The sequence below is a fragment of the Centruroides sculpturatus genome, unplaced genomic scaffold, assembly GCF_000671375.1.
Source record: "Centruroides sculpturatus isolate CEXI.00-Female unplaced genomic scaffold, Cexi_2.0 scaffold362, whole genome shotgun sequence".
Taxonomy (NCBI): domain Eukaryota; kingdom Metazoa; phylum Arthropoda; class Arachnida; order Scorpiones; family Buthidae; genus Centruroides; species Centruroides sculpturatus.
The window spans coordinates 647,116-671,438 of record NW_019384664.1 but is presented as its reverse complement, the minus strand read 5'-3'; the positions used below and the strand labels follow the sequence as shown (position 1 = coordinate 671,438).

The 24,323-nt window shown below is 35.2% G+C and overlaps 3 protein-coding genes and 1 pseudogene across 3 annotated transcripts; 3 read left to right on the top strand and 1 right to left on the bottom strand.

Annotated features, from left to right (window-relative positions):
• Window positions 1–1,004: 1,004 nt before the first annotated feature.
• On the bottom strand, window positions 1,005–4,148 carry LOC111626622 (dephospho-CoA kinase domain-containing protein-like). The gene is made up of 4 exons (XM_023370069.1): window positions 4,065–4,148; window positions 2,328–2,439; window positions 1,698–1,920; window positions 1,005–1,071 (listed from the first exon to the last, which is right to left on the bottom strand). The coding sequence occupies exons 2-4, from the start codon at window positions 2,437–2,439 to the stop codon at window positions 1,005–1,007; spliced, it is 402 nt and encodes a 133-aa protein (XP_023225837.1). The 5' UTR covers window positions 4,065–4,148.
• A 6,886-nt stretch (window positions 4,149–11,034) lies between these two features.
• On the top strand, window positions 11,035–15,211 carry LOC111626621 (protein argonaute-2-like). Its single transcript, XM_023370068.1, is given in 3 exon segments — window positions 11,035–11,077; window positions 11,304–12,936; window positions 13,945–15,211. Coding segments are annotated over 3 exon segments (2,811 nt in total). The 3' UTR covers window positions 15,080–15,211.
• Window positions 15,212–18,477: 3,266 nt separating this feature from the next.
• Window positions 18,478–21,565, top strand: LOC111626620 (annotated as a pseudogene).
• Window positions 21,566–23,331: 1,766 nt separating this feature from the next.
• Window positions 23,332–24,318, top strand: LOC111626619 (SCAN domain-containing protein 3-like; the record flags this gene model as incomplete). Its single annotated transcript, XM_023370067.1, has 1 exon — window positions 23,332–24,318. A coding segment is annotated over exon 1 (987 nt), but the record flags the coding sequence as incomplete, so codon positions are not given.
• Window positions 24,319–24,323: the final 5 nt, after the last annotated feature.

Below are 24,323 nucleotides of genomic sequence, written 5' to 3'. Positions count from 1 at the left end.
GCTTGAATAAAAAAAATATTTTAAAAATTGTTCTTTTCGTTAAGAAAACAGTATGTATGGTTTTACAGTATGTATGGTTCATTAAGAAAACAGTATGTATGCTTCCCAATCTGACCTCTCAATTTTTTGGCATATTCCATTAGTCTATATGCTTTTTAAAATACATACAGTAAACTTGTAACATCAAATGTAATAAAGGATTAAGCTTACAACTACTGTATCATTACATAATTTCACAACAACAAAAACAGTGCAGTTCCAAAAAGAATAAGTGCCAAAGGGCAACAAGTCATGTCCAAAAATTGCCTTTAGGCATATAATCAGTCACTCTGTCTAATCTGGCAGCTCTGTCACAAGGAATATCCAGATTAGCAAGAACCTGTGTGAAAAACTCTTGAATGACATGTGATAAATTCAATTTAAGTTTGAACTGTAGTAGGCCTACTAAATGATTCAAAGACTAAAAATATTCCTCAATGATTATCCATCATTGATATCCATAAAATTTCAACTAACAAGTAAGAGTGATCATCCAGTGATATCTTGAATGATAAGAATCACTTATAAGCTAAATTTTCCACATGACAATCATTCAATAATAATCTATTTTCTTTTAAGACACAAAGAGGCATATAATAATTTTGGTATAAAACTCAGTTTTTACTTGATTCAGAACCAAAGCAACTCATATGATGTCCTGCAGCCAGGAATAAATCATTGGGGGCTACAGGGACAAGCTGAAAAAAATTGACTGGTATTTTCCAGCCAGAATTAGGCTTACAATTTAAAAATTAAAACCTTACTCACTGTTTTCAACAAAATTAAATTTTAAATTGTGAACTGAGATTTCAGTTTAAAGATTTAAAATGATCAACACTAGACTTATGTCTAAAAGTAAAAAACAAAAGTAACAGTTACTTAGTTTACATGATGAAAGCAAAACCATATATTATACATACTATATATAGGCTCTGCTAACCAAGCTGAGAGAACTTAACCAAATCTCATATGTATAGGAGCAAAGCTGTAGCTACAGTGGGCTCATAACCCACAGTAGCTATAGCTTTGCTCCTATAAATATAAGATTTGGAATAAATTCTAATACTTTAATATTTTCAGAATTAATTTTTTTGTTAACTAATAAAACAAGTTTAATTTTTTTTATTAGTTAACATTAAATGTAAATTAATTTTAGAACAACTATTTTTGTGGAACAAAATTTAATTATATATATATATTTTTATGATCTAGTATAGAATTTTTATGATGTATCACAAACTACATAGACTAGTAACAATCTACTAGTAATACTAAATGTAATTGCCCTGTAATGTGTGAATAATCTAAGTTTCAATTTATATTCATTGTCCATGATTATATAATTACTTTGTATTGTAATTCCATAAGTACAATAATATTACTTTTTAATGGAATAAATTAAAATGTATTGTAGAAATTTAAAATTAAAATTAGATATCATTCATAATATTGTTAGTTTGCTTCAAGGCAATATTAAGCATCTTAATATCAGTATTGGCCATTGAGGTACAGTACATTCAGAGAAACAGATGAATGAAAATAATAACCACAATGTATTGTATTATGTTCATTATTTTCATTTAATGAAAAATTTTAGTCTCTGAGAATAGCATATTATATGCTTAAATAGTTTAATTTTAGAAATTAAACAGGAATTGGAAATAAAATAAAATTTACCTAATAAAAATAATTTTAGACATTCCCAAAAAATTGTTTTATATATTTCTGGATGAGTAATAGAATTTAGCTTTTTTCTTAATTCCGAATTTGAGAAAATAATTTGTCCTAATTTCTGTCTGTCAATCATTCCATCTGGTAAAATAACCTCACTCCCAAATTCATTTTTAATTTTCTTCCATGCAATAGTTCCTGGTTCAACAACTGTAATAAAAGAGTTTTAGAGTAAAAAATACATTAAGTTTTAATATTCAAAAAAACTTTAAAAATTAATCATAATAATTATTAACTGTTTCAGAATGATTAAGGTTGTTATTAAAAACTATATTAAACACTTAGTGAGTTGGACATTTAATACTTGAAATAAGTTAAAGAAAATCTTATGAATACAAAAAGATTATAAATAAAATTAATAATAAATAAATGTTTATGTATTGAGAACATATAAAGAAGATTCAACTTATAGAAGAAGATTATTTATATATAAATTTTATACGTCTTTCATAATAATTTTGAATTTGGTTTTCAAAAATTAAATGTTTAAATTCAAACTGTATCAATATTTTTTAAATGAAGATAGAAACTTTGCATATTATACTTTGGTTTTGTACCTTGTCTAGCAATGACATCTGAATCAATAACTTTAATGCCAAATTCTTGAAACATAGATGCTACTGTACTTTTTCCCGTAGCAATTCCACCAGTCAAACCTACCAAAAACATCTGAAAATAAATTTGTATTAGAAAATGTTTAAAATAATTTTGAAGATTTATTAAAAATGCAATATCAGTAAACATTTTGCAATGTAAAAATTAAAATATTAAACTGCTCAATTTCAAACAGCCAAACAAGTTTCTATCAAGATTCTAAAATGAACTCTAATATTAATTTTTAGTTATAAAATCAAATTGTCTCATTAACAGAAATAAATTAAATACTTTTAAATTAAGATTATACTCTAATACAGTGCCGGCCCGAGGCAAGTTTTAGGATGGAGCGAGATCCTATTATAGCGCCCCACTTGGTTGCCCCTAATTTATACCCTTTAATTTTCTTTACCACTGAAGCGCCCCCCCTAAGACTTAGCGCCTGGAGCGGCTGCTCCGTTCGCCCTATGGTAGGGCCGGCTCTGCTCTAATACCATGGTTCTCAATGTTTTTGAAGTCAGGAAATACTAAACTTTGACAATTTTTTCCACGGAACACTTAAAATACGTCAGCTTTAAAAGCAGAGGTGGCAAACCTTTTTGAAATCAAGAGCGCACTTGGTTTATTTGGGTTAAATGCTCGGGTTTAAATGGTTAAATGCTTTATTTGGGGTCCTACTTGGACTGGGTGATCTCCACTCTTTATACATTAGTCAGGGCCATCTGTCTTGCACGTCCCTCTCTCTCTGGTGTTGCTAGATCTTACCGTAACATAGTATAAGACACCATTGGCATTTGCTGATTACATTCCCATACAAAAATCATTTTACATTGTATTGATTTTTCTTTTGCAATAATTTTTAATTGTATATTTGATTTTTTCACAGAATACTTAAAGTGGCTTCATGGAGCACCCATGTTCTACAGACCACAGATTGAGAACCACGGCTCTAATATACCATAAAAAATTGATACAAGTTCTTTTTTAACCATAGATTGCAATTACATTAAAATGATAAATAAAAGTTAAAAAGTTAGGGCAATCAGTTAACTACCAAAAAGTAATTACACATTAACCTATTTCAAAGATATAAAATTAGTCATTTTCCTCATAAAATAAGAAACGTATTCATGTTATAAATTACAAATTGTACAATAAATATAATAATTACATATAATTATGTTTCATTACAACTTCTTCATTATATTAAGAATCATAGTTAATATGATTTATAAATTACATTCACAATAATTATTTAATCTCCATAATTTAGAGAATTCAATAAAGTGGAAGGTAATGAATTAGATTTATGGATTATTTATAATATATCACAAAATTGAATTTTACAGTTATCACATTCTTCCTCAATTTTTCAAATATTATTTGTTTCATTCTGTTATAATCTACTTAGATGAAACTCATTTTTTAAATAAAAAAGGTAAATATGTTGGTAAGGAAAATTCGGATGGATTAATTATTTCTGTAGGGTTATTTTAACGATGGAAACAATAACTTTAAAAAGTTTTAAATCATACTGTTGATGAATTCTTATTCTTAACAAGATTTAATACTCTTTTCAAAATATATGAATTTTTCGTGTTTATAGAGATCTAAATTACCGCATTAAACAAAAATGTGCGATAACTTGTTTAGTATCATATATACGTACAGTACACGTAGAGGTAAAACTTGCGTCCTACCTTTTCGTCGGGAATATTTTCCTTTAAAAACTCATAGGTGTGATTTTGGAATAACAGGTGGCGCAACCAGTTTATTTTCAAAAATTTCCGTCTTTCGTATATTTTTATGATCTAGTATAGAATTTTTATGATGTATCACAAACTACATAGACTAGTAACAATCTACTAGTAATACTAAATGTAATTGCCCTGTAATGTGTGAATAATCTAAGTTTCAATTTATATTCATTGTCCATGATTATATAATTACTTTGTATTGTAATTCCATAAGTACAATAATATTACTTTTTAATGGAATAAATTAAAATGTATTGTAGAAATTTAAAATTAAAATTAGATATCATTCATAATATTGTTAGTTTGCTTCAAGGCAATATTAAGCATCTTAATATCAGTATTGGCCATTGAGGTACAGTACATTCAGAGAAACAGATGAATGAAAATAATAACCACAATGTATTGTATTATGTTCATTATTTTCATTTAATGAAAAAGTTTAGTCTCTGAGAATAGCATATTATATGCTTAAATAGTTTAATTTTAGAAATTAAACAGGAATTGGAAATAAAATAAAATTTACCTAATAAAAATAATTTTAGACATTCCCAAAAAATTGTTTTATATATTTCTGGATGAGTAATAGAATTTAGCTTTTTTCTTAATTCCGAATTTGAGAAAATAATTTGTCCTAATTTCTGTCTGTCAATCATTCCATCTGGTAAAATAACCTCACTCCCAAATTCATTTTTAATTTTCTTCCATGCAATAGTTCCTGGTTCAACAACTGTAATAAAAGAGTTTTAGAGTAAAAAATACATTAAGTTTTAATATTCAAAAAAACTTTAAAAATTAATCATAATAATTATTAACTGTTTCAGAATGATTAAGGTTGTTATTAAAAACTATATTAAACACTTAGTGAGTTGGACATTTAATACTTGAAATAAGTTAAAGAAAATCTTATGAATACAAAAAGATTATAAATAAAATTAATAATAAATAAATGTTTATGTATTGAGAACATATAAAGAAGATTCAACTTATAGAAGAAGATTATTTATATATAAATTTTATACGTCTTTCATAATAATTTTGAATTTGGTTTTCAAAAATTAAATGTTTAAATTCAAACTGTATCAATATTTTTTAAATGAAGATAGAAACTTTGCATATTATACTTTGGTTTTGTACCTTGTCTAGCAATGACATCTGAATCAATAACTTTAATGCCAAATTCTTGAAACATAGATGCTACTGTACTTTTTCCCGTAGCAATTCCACCAGTCAAACCTACCAAAAACATCTGAAAATAAATTTGTATTAGAAAATGTTTAAAATAATTTTGAAGATTTATTAAAAATGCAATATCAGTAAACATTTTGCAATGTAAAAATTAAAATATTAAACTGCTCAATTTCAAACAGCCAAACAAGTTTCTATCAAGATTCTAAAATGAACTCTAATATTAATTTTTAGTTATAAAATCAAATTGTCTCATTAACAGAAATAAATTAAATACTTTTAAATTAAGATTATACTCTAATACAGTGCCGGCCCGAGGCAAGTTTTAGGATGGAGCGAGATCCTATTATAGCGCCCCACTTGGTTGCCCCTAATTTATACCCTTTAATTTTCTTTACCACTGAAGCGCCCCCCCTAAGACTTAGCGCCTGGAGCGGCTGCTCCGTTCGCCCTATGGTAGGGCCGGCTCTGCTCTAATACCATGGTTCTCAATGTTTTTGAAGTCAGGAAATACTAAACTTTGACAATTTTTTCCACGGAACACTTAAAATACGTCAGCTTTAAAAGCAGAGGTGGCAAACCTTTTTGAAATCAAGAGCGCACTTGGTTTATTTGGGTTAAATGCTCGGGTTTAAATGGTTAAATGCTTTATTTGGGGTCCTACTTGGACTGGGTGATCTCCACTCTTTATACATTAGTCAGGGCCATCTGTCTTGCACGTCCCTCTCTCTCTGGTGTTGCTAGATCTTACCGTAACATAGTATAAGACACCATTGGCATTTGCTGATTACATTCCCATACAAAAATCATTTTACATTGTATTGATTTTTCTTTTGCAATAATTTTTAATTGTATATTTGATTTTTTCACAGAATACTTAAAGTGGCTTCATGGAGCACCCATGTTCTACAGACCACAGATTGAGAACCACGGCTCTAATATACCATAAAAAATTGATACAAGTTCTTTTTTAACCATAGATTGCAATTACATTAAAATGATAAATAAAAGTTAAAAAGTTAGGGCAATCAGTTAACTACCAAAAAGTAATTACACATTAACCTATTTCAAAGATATAAAATTAGTCATTTTCCTCATAAAATAAGAAACGTATTCATGTTATAAATTACAAATTGTACAATAAATATAATAATTACATATAATTATGTTTCATTACAACTTTTTCATTATATTAAGAATCATAGTTAATATGATTTATAAATTACATTCACAATAATTATTTAATCTCCATAATTTAGAGAATTCAATAAAGTGGAAGGTAATGAATTAGATTTATGGATTATTTATAATATATCACAAAATTGAATTTTACAGTTATCACATTCTTCCTCAATTTTTCAAATATTATTTGTTTCATTCTGTTATAATCTACTTAGATGAAACTCATTTTTTAAATAAAAAAGGTAAATATGTTGGNGATGTCAGTTTTTTATAGATGACGTCATCGTTTCGTTACATCATTGCTTATAACATCAAAGTTGACGGCAATTTTTCCTCTGCAGCGATTTTGCTAAATTGTACGATAATAGGCCTACAATAACATATAAGTGGACTGTCTGTTTTCATGCCATCCTTATCCCGAACAGTTTGTAGATATCTATCCTTTCCGAATGTTCTATCATAACACAACACAAGACCCTCTGTTCTATCTATAAGGAGATAGCCCGATGTAGTAGGACAGGATTGTAAAGAGTCATCACTCTTTTGTAGGCTTTTAGAGGAACCCTACAATTTCCTCACTCCTTAGAAATGAAAAGAACGCCATCGAGAGAAAATAGTGCTTCGGCCGAAACAACTTGATTCAACTTCGGTGGAAACAACTTACATTGAGAGTTTGTTTGCGCAACAAACTCTCGGTGTAAACTATTAATGGTTTTCTATTAGCTTCCAAAATTACCAATGAAGAATGTTTTTCGTTAAACGCCTATCAAAAAATGCTAAATGTTTATTGTATAGTTTTGTTCGTTTAAAGAACTCTTGTCGTTTCATTACTTCTTTTCCTTTGTCAAAATCTTTGCAACAATACGATCTAGGCCAGTGTTTTTCAACGGGGGCGATATCGCCCCCATGTGCGCGTTTTTCTATGTTGAGGGGGCGATTAGTAACAATTTATATTTTGGGGGGCGAAAAACAATTTTCTGAGCGATATAGTAAAATATTATATTAAGAATAATTAGATATTTTATTCGTTATATCGTACAATAATTAAACAAATAACATTATACTAGTCACTAGTCTAGTCTATTCAATGCAGTACGAATTTGGCGTTAGTCTTGGTCCTCGGCATCGGAATTTTGAAGTGAAGGGGGCAATAATAGGTAACGGTTTTATTGAAGGCGGCGACGATTCGTTAGAGGTTGAGAAACATTGATTTAGGCCAATTACCCTTGTCTCCACAATTTATTCGTAAATAATACTGAATTAAATAAAAGTCATTTTGTAATTACATCAATATTTTTGATGTACTGTAGGTAATATTTTAATTTAATTTACCCGAGGGCGTTATTTTTAAAATGATTGTTTAAAATTTTTAAAAGTTTTTGTTTAATGACGTAAAAATTTGGTTTATTTTAGTCTTTTGTGACTCCATATCTAGCCTATTTTGAAGAAACAGAGATGGTAACACTGCTACTAAATATAGTACCCCGAGAAACATTTTCATTTCAATCAAGTCCGTAAGCAGACAATTTCTGTCTCTAGAGTATTTTTCTTTTATGCCTTTTATGTATTAATTTTTATGATTTATCAATAAGTTCATAATATTATAACTAGAGAAGAGACTCCAACACTCGATTTCAGTTTTGGCATTTCAATGCAGTTTATCCGACGATGCCATATAATTTAACCAGAATATAATGCGGCCTAGTTTTAGTTGTCCTGTACTGAATTTTACTCCATTGAGTACTTACTGCCTTTGCCTAAAATAATAATTATTATATAGTGAAATATATGCATAAAATTATTCAGCTTACTTACCAACAAAATAATCCTGTTCTTGAGATTCTTTCATTTCCTCATCTCATGCTCAGTCTCAAGAGTCTACTGATCTAGTTTTAACTTTATCTTCCGTTTCCGATTCGTCAGACTCTTCGATATCGTCTTGTAAAATATTCTGAGCGAATTCGGTAAAAGTAAGATGATTCAATTCATCAATATCCTTTGGCTTCGTGAAATTGATAACTCTCTTACTCGGCCATAAACTCGAAAGTCGCCGCTTGAGACTTTACAACTCTCTTTAATTAACCCCGTGCAAGGCGGCTAATCTTCTATTACGAAAACGGAAGTAAAGTTTTCAGAATATCACGTTTTATCAACTCGTTGAGTGAAATCATTCACTGAAAGAGTTCGTTTCTCGTACTTTTTGCAAAACACAGACGAAGTACCCAGCAGCGTGTGACGGGCGGATAATCGCGCGGTCAAGAGGTCAGCCTACCGCTTCGAGAAACCCGGAATGGAATCCGAACGGGTCGAAAAATCCCCAGGAATTTTTCGGGGGTGGTTCGTCCGGATATGTCGGGCCCCGTCTCTAACCACCCCGCAGCTCCATTGTGGATCTGGTCGAACCCAAGGACTTTAAACTACAAGGATAGCCAGATCCCGTATATTTGTTAGCGTGACCTTGGCTCTATGTGACATCACAGCATGTCCTCTACTTCAACACGATAGATCTTTCAAATAACAAAATACGATAAAATATTAAATCATTTCTTAATTAATTATTAAATTACTACTAAATGTAAACTACTGTAGAATTTTCGGATTTAATAAGTGTACTGTACGTCAATAAATTTACAAGTCTTTTGTGTAATATTTATTTAACAAATTAATGAGCTATATTTTTTAATATGTGATTATCTTACTTAACTTTTTTAATTTTTTTTCGACAATCACCATTTTCAGAAGGCATTCTTTTCAATATTTTATAGTTTTCTTGTTTAAGATTTCTATAATTAATTCTTATTATAGTTCTTAATTTACAAAAATCTTTTATTAAAGTAAANTGGTACCACAGAGTTTTTGCACGTTTATTTTTGTTAAGTTATGGCAACGCAACACTTGGGCGATCTGCCTACGGGGGATGCCTTCCAGGTCTTTTTAAGGGTGGCCATCCCCTATTCAGGCATAACGGACGTAGAGAAAACCCAGTAAACTCCACACGGCCGGCCCATCCCGGAGGGTGCAAACCCACGACCGAACTCCCAGCATTCAGGGAACAGAACCACTTGTTGGTCACCGGTGGGTCCTTTTTGCTCTTACAGGAGGGGTCTATAACTCTGGGGATAGCAAATCCCTCATTCAGAGTTCACATTTTACCAAAGTAACTATTACACGCAATGCTTCTATAATCATTGTATGTATAAACAAACGACAGTAGTTACTTTACGGTAAATTATCTATGAACAAATTATCCAAAAGTAACATCTACCACAATTAGTTCATTTCGAAAGTAATTGTGTATTTTTTAAATAAATATCACGAAAATGAACGATTGTAAACTAATCAAAAGCAACTTTTCATAACATAAATAACACTTAAGACATGTACGTACGAAACGTTCTGGCTAATCGAGTAAGCAAGATACGAGAAAACATTTCGATCCCGAATACGACGACAATCGCCCTCTTATGACCTTCCTTCGATACTCTCCAAAGATGGCGATACCTAATTTCCGACTTCGCCACTCGGGGCGCATTATAACAAACGGATGATTATTTTTAATATTTATTTTAATATAAATTGCTATCCAAACATAAAATAATTAAAAAAATATTTCTTCTTTACTTCAAAATATATTAAAAATTATTTATTTTTAATATATTTTGTGAAATATAATTTTAATAAAGAAAACGAAACTTGAACGATAACCCAAAGACAAAGTCTACGAGCGCCGCGTTTAACCATTCTTTCATTGAAATTCTCCTTTAACCCCGTGCAAGGCGGTTAATCTTCAATTATGAAACGGAAGTAAAGTTTTCAGAATATCACGCTTTATCAACTCGTTGAGTGAACCATTCACTGAAAAAGTTCATTTCTCGTACTTTTTCAAAACACAGACGAAGTACCCAGCAGCGTGTGACGGGCGGATAATTGCGCGGTCAAGAGGTCAGCCTACCGCTCCGAGGAACCCGGAATGGAATCCGAACGGGTCGAAAAATCCCAGGAATTTTTCGGGGGTGGTTCGTCCGGATATGTCGGGCCCCGTCTCTAACCACCCCGCCGCTCCATTGTGGATCTAGTCGAACCCATAATGGGCTGGCTAAAAGAGACCCTCTTAGTGCCAACAGAGGGAAAAGAACAAGGAAAAAACCAGCGGCGTGTATCTACAAAATTCGAATATGTATAATATTGAGCGCTCATCTTAGAAACATAAAAACAATTACGAAAATTTTATACTATTTTCTTAAAAAAAATATTTCGAAAATGGATTTATTAATTTAAAATATTTCTTTTTATTCGGCTTCAAAGTACATTATTGATTATTAATAAACCGAATAATTGAAATTTCATATAATTAATAATATAATCTAATAATTACACAATTGTATAATTAAATTATCTTCTTTTATCGATAACCGACAATTCGTTCGTTTTTGTTTTCAAATATTTTCAAAATAAAACATTCGAATTATTGTTCTTACGACATTTTCGAGTTGCATTCGTTGTTTTGAATTCTAAGCCGTAAAAGAAAGAAAAATAGACCAAAAAAATGGCATTTGTGATTAAAAGACTGAAAAGAAGTATCGACGGAGGTAAAAAATATTTAAAACTAATTAAAACGTTTATTTATTATTAATATTACATTTTACTATAGGAGTTTATTTCCATCCTCCCCAGTACGAAGGCATTTCTAAAATCTTCCGTTCTTCTCGTTCTCTTGCCTTCTTCTTATACTCTTTTCCTGAAAATTCTATAATTTCAATAATTATTTTAAATTTGAAGACATTTACAAATAAATATTTTTTGTTATTCCATTAGATGAACATAAAAACGACGTCATCAAAAACATTTCAAGACTCAGGACAATTTCGAAGGCGCAAAATAACAACATTAACGTGTCGAAGGGTACCATTATACTCGCTCTTTCGGGAAGTCGCGAGTTACCGTCTCTATCTACAGATATCAGAGACGTCAAGAGAGACACAGAACCTGTTAGATCCAACGACGTTAATTTGCAGGAAATTTTCCCACCGAGACCGGGATTCGGATATTCTGGCAAGAGGATAAAGATCTTAAGCAACTTCTTCGAAATGGAAATAGACAAAAGTTGCCTTTACCATTACCACGTGGATATTATCCCCGTGAAAAAGAACAAGGAACAGTCCGTCAGTTGCAAAAGATACAACTGTCTCAACACCAGAGAAAACAGAAAAGTCATCGACAATCTTTTGTCGAATTTTCAAATATTTCGAAATTATCCCGTCGCTTTCGACGGAAAAAAGAATTTGTTCAGTTGTAATCTAATGCCCATCGAAGAAGAGAAGACGTTCTTCGTATCGCTTAAGAGTAACAACAGAACGTGCGATTACAACGTAGTTTTAAAACCCGTTTGTAAAGACAAAATGGTTGTTCCTAGGATCGATCTACGACCTTTCCGTGGAAAAAGTCTCAAGAACTTCGAAGAGGCTGTCATGGCCGTGGATACCATCATGCGCCACGGACCCGCAAAATCTCTGGTACCTATCGGAAGATCGTTTTTCTCTTCGTCCAGCGATAAAGAAAGGATTTCCGTAGGAGCGGGTAGAGAAATCTGGTTCGGTTACCATCAGAGCGTTCGCATAGCTCAATGGAAACACATGCTGAACGTCGACATATCGGCTACCGCTTTCTACAAAAGCGGACCTTTGATAAAGTTCGTCGAAGAAGTCCTAAATGCCGACGTCAAACAGTGCAGGGGACTCGACGATCGTCAGATAAAAACACTGCAGAAGGAATTGAAGTCTCTGAAAATTACGGTAAACCATCTGCAATACAAAAAGACGTACAAGATTAACAACGTCACCAGCGAACCCGCCAGATACGTCTGCTTCATTTGGCAACGAGAAGATGCGCCGTGTCAGATCTCCGTTGCGGATTACTTCAAGAGGCAATACGGAGAACTTCGATACCCGCACCTTCCGTGCGTCTGCGTGGGAAACACCAGAAAATGCTCCTATTTACCTCTCGAAGTTTGCGAAGTTTGTCCGGGCCAACACTGCAGTAAAAAGATGGACGAGAAACAAGAGGCGGAGATGATACGAAACACTGCCAGACCCCCGCAAGTTCGGTTTAAAGACATCACCAAAGCCGTTAAGCAGACTTGCCAAGAAAACCAGGAACTTAACCGGAAATTCCGCATCCAAGTAAATAGTCAACCGGTGCGTGTAGATGGACGAGTGTTAATGCCGCCGATGGTCATGTATAGCAAATCAGAAGAAATTCTTCCACAGAACGGCGCTTGAGATCTCAGAGACAAGAGTTTCTATCGTCCCGTCGACGTAGCTTGGTGGGCATTTGTCAGCATGTCCTCGAATATCTGCAAGGAAGCGGACATGTTAAATTTTGTTCGGATGATGTGTCAAGGAGGAAAGAAGTTTGGCATGATTATTAACAAACCCTGCTACCTGAGAGAGTATTCCTCGACCAACGATTCCGTAGATTGTCTTTTGAAAAATATAATATCTTCCTGTCCCAGAATTCAATTAATTATGATCGTCCTGCCTTCTCGAGGAAGAGGAAGTCTCTACGCCGAAATTAAACAAATGGCGGAAATAAAGATGGGACTAATCACCCAATGCGTTAAAGACGTAAATATTTTGGGCAAGAGATGTAACGCCCAATTGATCTGCAATCTGTGCCAAAAAATCAATGCCAAATTGGGTGGAATCAACAACATCTTGTCGCCGATGGTCGTCCCCAAGATTTTCCATAAACCGGTCATCGTCATCGGTGCCGATTGCACCCATCCTTCGCCACACGACAAAATCAAATCGTCGATTGCCGCTTTGGTGGGAAGTTTGGACAATTATNCCAGATACGTCTGCTTCGTTTGGCAACGAGAAGATGCGCCGTGTCAGATCTCTGTTGCGGATTACTTCAAGAGGCAATACGGAGAACTTCGATACCCGCACCTTCCGTGCGTCTGCGTGGGAAACACCAGAAAATGCTCCTATTTACCTCTCGAAGTTTGCGAAGTTTGTCCGGGCCAACACTGCAGTAAAAAGATGGACGATAAACAAGAGGCGGAGATGATACGAAACACTGCCAGACCCCCGCAAGTTCGGTTTAAAGACATCACCAAAGCCGTTAAGCAGACTTGTCAAGAAAACCAGGAACTTAACCGGAAATTCCGCATCCACGTAAATAGTCAACCGGTGCGTGTAGATGGACGAGTGTTAATGCCGCCGATGGTCATGTATAGCAAATCAGAAGAAATTCTTCCACAGAACGGCGCTTGAGATCTCAGAGACAAGAGTTTCTATTGTTCCGTCGACGTAGCTTGGTGGGCGTTTGTCAGCATGTCCTCGAATGTCTGCAAGGAAGCGGACATGTTAAATTTTGTTCGGATGATGTGTCAAGGAGGAAAGAAGTTTGGCATGATTATTAACAAACCCTGCTACCTGAGAGATTATTCCTCGAGCAACGATTCCGTAGATTGTCTTTTGAAAAATATAATATCTTCCTGTCCCAGAATTCAATTAATTATGGTCGTCCTGCCTTCTCGAGGAAGAGGAAGTCTCTACGCCGAAATTAAACAAATGGCGGAAATAAAGATGGGACTAATCACCCAATGCGTTAAAGACGTGAATATTTTGGGCAAGAGATGTAACGCTCAGTTGATCTGCAATCTGTGCCAAAAAATCAATGCCAAATTGGGTGGAGTCAACAACATCTTGTCGCCGATGGTCGTCCCCAAGATTTTCCATAAACCGGTCATCGTCATCGGTGCCGATTGCACCCATCCTTCGCCACACGACAAAATCAAATCGTCGATTGCCGCTTTGGTGGGAAGTTTGGACAATTATCCGAGCAGATACGCCGCCACCGTCAGCGTGCAGACCAACGGCAAGAAGAACAGAATGGAGATCATCGAAAACATGAAAGCCATGATGAAAGACTTATTGGTCTCGTTCTATCGAAACACCGGAGGAAAAAAACCCGAAAAAATCATATTTTACAGAGACGGATTGAGCGAAGGCGAATTTTCTAAAGCGGTAAACAAAGAATTGACGTTGATGCGCGATGCCTGCGCAGAAATGAATCCTTCGGAAGTGTACCAACCGCCCATCACTTTCGTCGTGGTGGGAAAACGACACCACACTCGTTTCGTGCCAGAAAACTTGGAAGACGGAGTGGGAAAACACCGCAACATTCCCCCGGGCACGACCGTGGATACGACTATCGTCCATCCCACCCAATTCGATTTTTTCATCTGCAGCCATACTGGCATCCAGGGCACCAGCAGACCCGCCCATTACACTGTGCTGTGGGACGATAACAATTTTACAGCCGACGAGTTGCAAACCCTGTCGTATTACTTGTGCCACACTTACGTCAGGTGCACTCGAAGCATTTCCATCCCGTGCCCCGTTATGTACGCGCATCTGGCAGCCTACCGTGCCAAACAGCATCTGTTTGCCAGATGGGAGGCTGGAGGCAGGAACAACGATTCCAATTGTAGTCTCGATCTTTCGGACGAACAGCTGTTGGAAAACAGCTTCTATCGTGTGGTCGAAGTGGATCGCAAGATCAAAAATGCCATGTATTTCGTTTAGGAATCTTCGCGACGTTGCCACGTTGCATCGCATTTATTCGAGTGGCAGTTCGTCGAAAAATGTTTTGTTTTAACAACAAAATTGTACGTCCGGATATAGTTTATAAAAATGATAGTTTATCTCGATATTTTAGAAATTTTGATGATTCACTAGAACATTACAAAATTCTTCGAAAAATAAAGAAACGTCAACATTAAGGTCACATTTAATTAACTAGAAGACCCGAAATCGGGCAACACCGAAGATTTTTCGGGCCTCGATTCTCATTACGCGAAAAAGATTCTCTCAGTACTCACAGGATAGAAATATACCGTACAGTATATCGGGTCGCGCTCGACGTATCGTTGACGAGGCACGGAGAGACACATCCCTCTTAGAAGCATATACAATAAACCTCGTTATTTCGATAACGCCAAATTCGAAGTCTATTTCCCAACTAAAAGAATAGGATTTTGCATATGTTTTAGTTCGGGCAATTCGAACTACGCGTACAGTACATTTTCACCGGGACAAGCTTCGGTGGAAGCAAAAAAAACTTGTTTAACAGAATGATTCTTAAAATTCCATGGATATTTGGGATTTATGGTATCTTACGGGATGGCAAAATTTCTAGGGCTCGCCCTGCCTGTAATAGCCGCATCGCGTCGCTCCTACAACAATTTTTTGTTTTAAACGGTCTACAGTGACCGCGTGACGCTATATTATCCAATCGGAGGTAGCGATTTAACTAGCCTGTCAAAGGTTCGTACTAACCATTATTGCTGGGTACGAACAATTTATTTAGTAAATACACTCATTTCTAATTTTTAATCGTTTACTAAAGGTAATTTTTCTATTAAAAAGTTCGAAAAACAAAAAACTGAAAATGAAAGCAATATTTTAAAAATGAAATTACTTACCCCAATAAAAGATAACCTTTGCGATACATTGATTTATATGTCAAGGTTTGAGTACTCGTTTAGGAAATTTACGGAACAAGTTCAACTCGGATATAATTTATGTTCTCCGAGGGAATAAACTTTTTAAAATTCAGAACAAATCAATAATTAGTGTCTGGGTCATTACAGCTTAGATTCTACGATATGAATTTCTATATAATGAATATTTATAAGAAAAGAAAGTAGGCTATCAGATTCGTTTCTCCAAAATATGTTACGTGCCATCGAATTTTTATGCTCGAGAGATTTGTCGAGGGGTCGGCTCCTACGGGATGGTCTATGGGAACCTGGCCACTATTTAGGTGTTAGACGGGTGAAAATAAGCTGGAAAATTCGAGTGGCCAAACCGTCTGTGACGCACGAACCCGTGACTAATGTCCAGCGAGGCCTTCGAGAGGGGGATGCTGGGAATTTCCCCTAACCCGGAGTAACTTAGGGGTCCGTAATGGTTCCTAACATTATTTTTACTAATAGAAAATAAAATCTTCGAGACTGCTATTTATTAATAAAGAAACATTCTAGGCACTTCGTACGTACAAAAACTAAATGGTTAAGGAGGCCCCCCTCTATCCCCGGGCCCCACGCGATTCCTCGAAGGCTCCGTCACTCGGCGAATTGTTCCGTATACCTTCGAATGGATTTATGAAATTTACGGTATAACAAAAAATATACTTGATATACCTAATATAAATAATATTTATTTACAGTTTTTATGTCACAATGAAGCAACAGTAAATTCATAAAAATACAAACACGATGTTCTTAATAGTAATATACATTTAATAGGTACAAAACATTCACATGGTCGAGTTTCCATTCGATTTATATCTCAGAAAAATGTGGTAAACGTGAACAGAAAATATTATTATAAAGTTCTGTACAGTTGTTTTTCTTAGAGGTTGTTTCAATAAATTAAAAAAATATAACTCAACAACATTTAAGATACATATAAATCGGATTTAGACGATGATTTACAACTTAAGTATGTGTATATAGTTCATATTAGGTATATATTTTCGTGGTTTTTTTTTATATTAAATTTATACAAACGCGATCTCTGATCCTTTTAAAAATTAATTTTGATATTTAAATTAAAATTTCCATCTGTTATAAAGAGAAAATAAAAATGGTTAAAGAAGCTGGCATTAAGCAAAAATTAAACACATACTTCCGAATTTCGTCACGACAAGGCACTAGATTGACTTAATTCACCGAAATTTCAATTTAATGATAAGGTTTGAACACAAAACATGCAAAAAAATCGTTTTTCTTGGTGGAAAATTCGCAAAAATAGGGTCTAAATCACTTGAGATCCCGCGTAGTGACCCAGAAAAGAGGAGGAGGAACTGAATCTTAGTCACATCCTTTCACATTGTTCAACACGACGTTATAAAATTACGCATCGATATGTACAGTAACCGAATCTGTAGTTACTTATGAATTGTCCTATAACATAGACAAGGCACTGTTATTATTGTATTTTTTTTTTTCTTTTTTTTTCTTCAGTTGCTGATTTTTTTTTCAGTCTCCAGCTTTTTCGTCGTCATCGTTATCGTCGCTAATCTTTTTTCCTCCTGTCACTTCTAGATATTTAGCAACAATCATGGGCCAGTCTACTACCCTGGAGATAGGTCTGACACGTAGATTGTTGTTAAGATTTAAATTATTTAATAAACCAACTCGAAGATCTACGGGGAAAACATACACGAAATAATTGTTTTAGCGTGTTCTGTAGAGTATTTTTTTTATTTAATAATTAATAATAAACTTACTCGAAGGTGCAGCGTGACCTCTCCTTTGCCTTGTTCTATCTAACCAGACTTTAGGAGCTGATGATGTCTCTAGAACCGAACTTCTTTTAGACTGTAAAGGTGTTGGAATCTTTTCTACNCCACGTTGCATCGCATTTATTCGAATGGCAAATGTTTTGTTTTAACAACAAAATTGTACGTCCGAATATAGTTTATAAAAATGATAGTTTATCTCGATATTTTAGAAATTTTGATGATTCACTAGAACATTACAAAATTCTTCGAAAAATAAAGAAACGTCAACATTAAGGTCACATTTAATTAACTAGAAGACCCGAAATCGGGCAACACCGAAGAGTTTTCGGGCCTCGATTCTCATTACGCGAAAAAGATTCTCTCAGTACTCACAGGATAGAAATATACCGTACAGTATATCGGGTCGCGCTCGACGTATCGTTGACGAGGCACGGACAGACACATCCCTCTTAGAAACATATACAATAAACCTCGTTATTTCGATAACGCCAAATTCGAAGTCTATTTCCCAACTAAAAGAATAGGATTTTGCATATGTTTTAGTTCGGGCAATTCGAACTACGCGTACAGTACATTTTCACCGGGACAAGCTTCGGTGGAAGCAAAAAAAACTTGTTTAACAGAATGATTCTTAAAATTCCATGGATATTTGGGATTTATGGTATCTTACGGGATGGCAAAATTTCTAGGGCTCGCCCTGCCTGTAATAGCCGCATCGCGTCGCTCCTACAACAATTTTTTGTTTTAAACGGTCTACACTGACCGCGTGACGCTATATTATCCAATCGGAGGTAGCGATTTAACGAGCCTGTCAAAGGTTCGTACTAACCATTATTGCTGGGTACGAACAATTTATTTAGTAAATACACTCATTTCTAATTTTTAATCGTTTACTAAAGGTAATTTTTCTATTAAAAAGTTCGAAAAACAAAAAACTGAAAATGAAAGCAATATTTTAAAAATGAAATTACTTACCCCAATAAAAGATAACCTTTGCGATACATTGATTTATATGTCAAGGTTTGAATACTCGTTAAGGAAATTTACGGAACAAGTTCAACTCGGATATAATTTATGTTCTCCGAGGGAATAAACTTTTTAAAATTCAGAACAAATCAATAATTAGTGTCTGGGTCATTACAGCTTAGATTCTACGATATGAATTTCTATATAATGAATATTTATAAGAAAAGAAAGTAGGCTATCAGATTCGTTTCTCCAAAATATGTTACGTGCCATCGAATTTTTATGCTCGAGAGATTTGTCGAGGGGTCGGCTCCTACGGGATGGTCTATGGGAACCTGGCCACTATTTAGGTGTTAGACGGGTGAAAATAAGCTGGAAAATTCGAGTGGCCAAACCGTCTGTGACGCACGAACCCGTGACTAATGTCCAGCGAGGCCTTCGAGAGGGGGATGCTGGGAATTTCCCCTAACCCGGAGTAACTTAGGGGTCCGTAATGGTTCCTAACATTATTTTTACTAATAGAAAATAAAATCTTCGAGACTGCTATTTATTAATAAAGAAACATTCTAGGCACTTCGTACGTACAAAAACTAAATGGTTAAGGAGGCCCCCCTCTATCCCCGGGCCCCACGCGATTCCTCGAAGGCTCCGTCACTCGGCGAATTGTTCCGTATACCTTCGAATGGATTTATGAAATTTACGGTATAACAAAAAATATACTTGATATACCTAATATAAATAATATTTATTTACAGTTTTTATGTCACAATGAAGCAACAGTAAATTCATAAAAATACAAACACGATGTTCTTAATAGTAATATACATTTAATAGGTACAAAACATTCACATGGTCGAGTTTCCATTCGATTTATATCTCAGAAAAATGTGGTAAACGTGAACAGAAAATATTATTATAAAGTTCTGTACAGTTGTTTTTCTTAGAGGTTGTTTCAATAAATTAAAAAAATATAACTCAACAACATTTAAGATACATATAAATCGGATTTAGACGATGATTTACAACTTAAGTATGTGTATATAGTTCATATTAGGTATATATTTTCGTGGTTTTTTTTTATATTAAATTTATACAAACGCGATCTCTGATCCTTTTAAAAATTAATTTTGATATTTAAATTAAAATTTCCATCTGTTATAAAGAGAAAATAAAAATGGTTAAAGAAGCTGGCATTAAGCAAAAATTAAACACATACTTCCGAATTTCGTCACGACAAGGCACTAGATTGACTTAATTCACCGAAATTTCAATTTAATGATAAGGTCNTAGGAGCGGGTAGAGAAATCTGGTTCGGTTACCATCAGAGCGTTCGCATAGCTCAATGGAAACACATGCTGAACGTCGACATATCGGCTACCGCTTTCTACAAAAGCGGACCTTTGATAAAGTTCGTCGAAGAAGTCCTAAATGCCGACGTCAAACAGTGCAGGGGACTCGACGATCGTCAGATAAAAACGCTTCGGAAGGAATTGAAGTCTCTGAAAATTACGGTAAACCATCTACAATACAAAAAGACGTACAAGATTAACAGCATCACCAACAAACCCGCCAGATACGTCTGCTTCGTTTGGCAACGAGAAGATGCGCCGTGTCAGATCTCTGTTGCGGATTACTTCAAGAGGCAATACGGAGAACTTCGATACCCGCACCTTCCGTGCGTCTGCGTGGGAAACACCAGAAAATGCTCCTATTTACCTCTCGAAGTTTGCGAAGTTTGTCCGGGCCAACACTGCAGTAAAAAGATGGACGATAAACAAGAGGCGGAGATGATACGAAACACTGCCAGACCCCCGCAAGTTCGGTTTAAAGACATCACCAAAGCCGTTAAGCAGACTTGTCAAGAAAACCAGGAACTTAACCGGAAATTCCGCATCCACGTAAATAGTCAACCGGTGCGTGTAGATGGACGAGTGTTAATGCCGCCGATGGTCATGTATAGCAAATCAGAAGAAATTCTTCCACAGAACGGCGCTTGAGATCTCAGAGACAAGAGTTTCTATCGTCCCGTCGACGTAGCTTGGTGGGCATTTGTCAGCATGTCCTCGAATATCTGCAAGGAAGCGGACATGTTAAATTTTGTTCGGATGATGTGTCAAGGAGGAAAGAAGTTTGGCATGATTATTAACAAACCCTGCTACCTGAGAGAGTATTCCTCGACCAACGATTCCGTAGATTGTCTTTTGAAAAATATAATATCTTCCTGTCCCAGAATTCAATTAATTATGATCGTCCTGCCTTCTCGAGGAAGAGGAAGTCTCTACGCCGAAATTAAACAAATGGCGGAAATAAAGATGGGACTAATCACCCAATGCGTTAAAGACGTAAATATTTTGGGCAAGAGATGTAACGCCCAATTGATCTGCAATCTGTGCCAAAAAATCAATGCCAAATTGGGTGGAGTCAACAACATCTTGTCGCCGATGGTCGTCCCCAAGATTTTCCATAAACCGGTCATCGTCATCGGTGCCGATTGCACCCATCCTTCGCCACACGACAAAATCAAATCGTCGATTGCCGCTTTGGTGGGAAGTTTGGACAATTATACAAGCAGATACGCCACCACCGTCAGCGTGCAGACCAACGGCAAGAAGAACAGAATGGAGATCATCGAAAACATGAAAGCCATGATGAAAGACTTATTGGTCTCGTTCTATCGAAACACCGGAGGAAAAAAACCCGAAAAAATNTTATTTAATGCTTATTATTCAATCCTTCACCTTTGTAACGGACATTGGGGATGCTCCCCTGTCTATCAAGAGTTGAACCACTTCTAAGTAGCCATTTTTTGCTGTGTAGTGTAATGCTGTTAATCCATTCTGTTCAATAAATAAATTAAAAATAGCATTTTAAATACCTCGTCTAAGTGTGTTTCTACTTAACTGTAATTAATTATCATAGTTGTATTTGTCGAGGAGAAATTTCCCAAATTTCCTAGAACATAAACCTTAATTGCCTTCCTCATAACTCAAGAAATAATTGGTTAAATTAGTGTAAATATTTGTTAATTCGGCGTAACGCGTATCGTAAAATGATAATTACACAAAATATGAATGTAAATGTCGATTCCATGAATTTATGCATTTGTGTTTGCTTACATTAATATTTTATTATAACCGCACTATGTATTTTATTACAAATTTCTATACATGTGAAAAACAATGATAAGATTGCTATTGTATATTCGAATATAAATTCGTGTTATACTACGTTCGCACACAATCCACGACTTACTTCGATCTCGATTTACCCACAATCTGGATTGTGACTGTCGCTAGTCGAACGTCGTGCTGTTCGCACAGGCAGTCCGCTCGAGAAGAACCTGGCTATTACACGCGATCAATAAAACTGACGTAATTACGCGGTAAGTCACAAACACCAACAAACAAAATGGAAGTTTTGGTTAGAAATAAATACTTTTTCTTGCCGTACATCTAATAATAAACAGATGTCGTCATCTCTCCAGATGTTTTTTTTATTTCTCTGTCGATAGCCGGACACGTGTTCCGCAGCCATCTTGTATTTTCTCGCGCGCGTGGGATTGTGGGATCTCTCTTATGACTGGATCTAGTTTCAAGAACTCTCTCCAGTCGATCGCGATAGAACCTCGTTTCAGTCGAGATTGAAACGGTCGAGGGCGTTCGCACCACGGAACTCTCTCCGACCTTAGTCACAATCTAGATCGAAATGCTTGGTGCGAACGGGGTATTAGGGTTGTATGTTTAACTGCTTTTGGAGTCTCCTTGGTTGTAAGTGATTACCATAAAGTACTCAGCAAATCACCAAATAAAAAATAAAAATTTTTATTTTTACGTTATTCTTTTGGTTATTTAATTTTTAATTTGAATTTTTGTATTTTATTAATGGAATGCTTTAGTTCCAATTTCGTTCTCAACCTGAGGATGGCCTGTAAATCAGGCTGAAAACGTTTGTTTTTTGAAATAAATATATTTATTGGCAAAGATAAGGTGTTATTTGTCTGTAAATGATTACATTTGGAAATTTTCAAGTGTAATCACTTACATTTGGTAATAAAAAGGTCAAGCACATCAAACAAAATTTTTACCATCCGTTAAACAATTTCAATGTAAAATTTGACAAACATTTTTGATCTTACACAAGATATGCACAGATATTCCAATTGACACTCCTTAGATAACAACAATAATAACCAAGGAGACTCCAAAAGTGGTCAAACATACAACCCCAACCCTACTGTGCACCAGGGGCGTGCCGTGACATTTGATGATAGGGAAGCTGTGTTTTTGTAACAAGCCGACTTCCAGGGGCAATCAGTCAGCAATGGTCTAGGGCAGGGCTTCCCAAACTGTGCGTCGCGGCGCTTTCATAGGGGAGTCGCGAGACGATACCCACCGGTCGCCTGCACACGACGTAATGAGTGAGTGCGCTGCGCATGCGTCTCATCACCCCGCTTCTCCAATTTCCCGCTCTTTCGTTTAGTCTTTTGTTTTCGTCGATTACAAGCATTGAAGAATCAGTGTTTTGATTTCAAGTGTGTTCTATTTAAATTGCGCATTGTAAAATGGATAACTTTATTCAAATAAATAGAAAACGTGTTGAAGACTCAGGAAAGAGTACAAAGGAAACTGTAGAAAAACGAAAAAAATACAGAAAATATGATGACCAATATTTAGATTTTGGATTTACTTACGTTAGCAAAGGAAATGTGGAACTACCCCAATGTGTTGTTTGTCATAAGGTGCTGGCAGCTGAAAGTATGCTTCCTAATAAATTGAAACGTCATTTAGAAACAGTTCACAGTAATTTACAAGGAAAACCGCGAGATTTTTTTGCAAGAAAATTGCGAGAACTGAAACATCAGTCGACATCCTTGTTTTCCAGAGCATCTATTTCCTCCAAAGCACTGCTCGCCTCTTATAAGGTCGCTCACCGTATTGCCAAATGCAAGAAACCACACACGATTGCTGAAGATCTTATTTTACCTGCAGCGATTGATATGGTATCAGTAATGATTGGAGAATCGGCGGCTAAAGAAATAAAAAATATTCCTCTTTCTAACAATACGATTAGTCGTCGCATTCATGACATAGCTGAAGACATTAATGAGCAAATTGTGGAAAAACTTTCTGGTTTATATGCCATTCAACTGGATGAAGCGACAGACAGTAATAACGACGCTCAATTAATATGTTACGTGCGGTACATGGAAGGAGCAAATGTATGTGAGGATTTGTTATTTTGCAAAGAAATGACTGATACCGGGAAGGCTAGTGATTTGTTTGCGATCATAGATTCATACATGAAAGAAAATAACATTCAATGGGAGAACTGTGTTGGTGTGTGTACAGATGGAGCTCGCGCGATGTCAGGGCAATATGGAGGACTTCAAGCTCTCATTAAAACCAAGGCACCAAATGCAAAATGGACACATTGCGTCATACATAGGGAGGCCCTGGCTACAAAAAATATTTCACCTGAATTAAATCTTGTGATTGATATAATTATTAAAGTGGTAAACTTTATAAAAACAAGACCCGTGAAGGCAAGATTTTT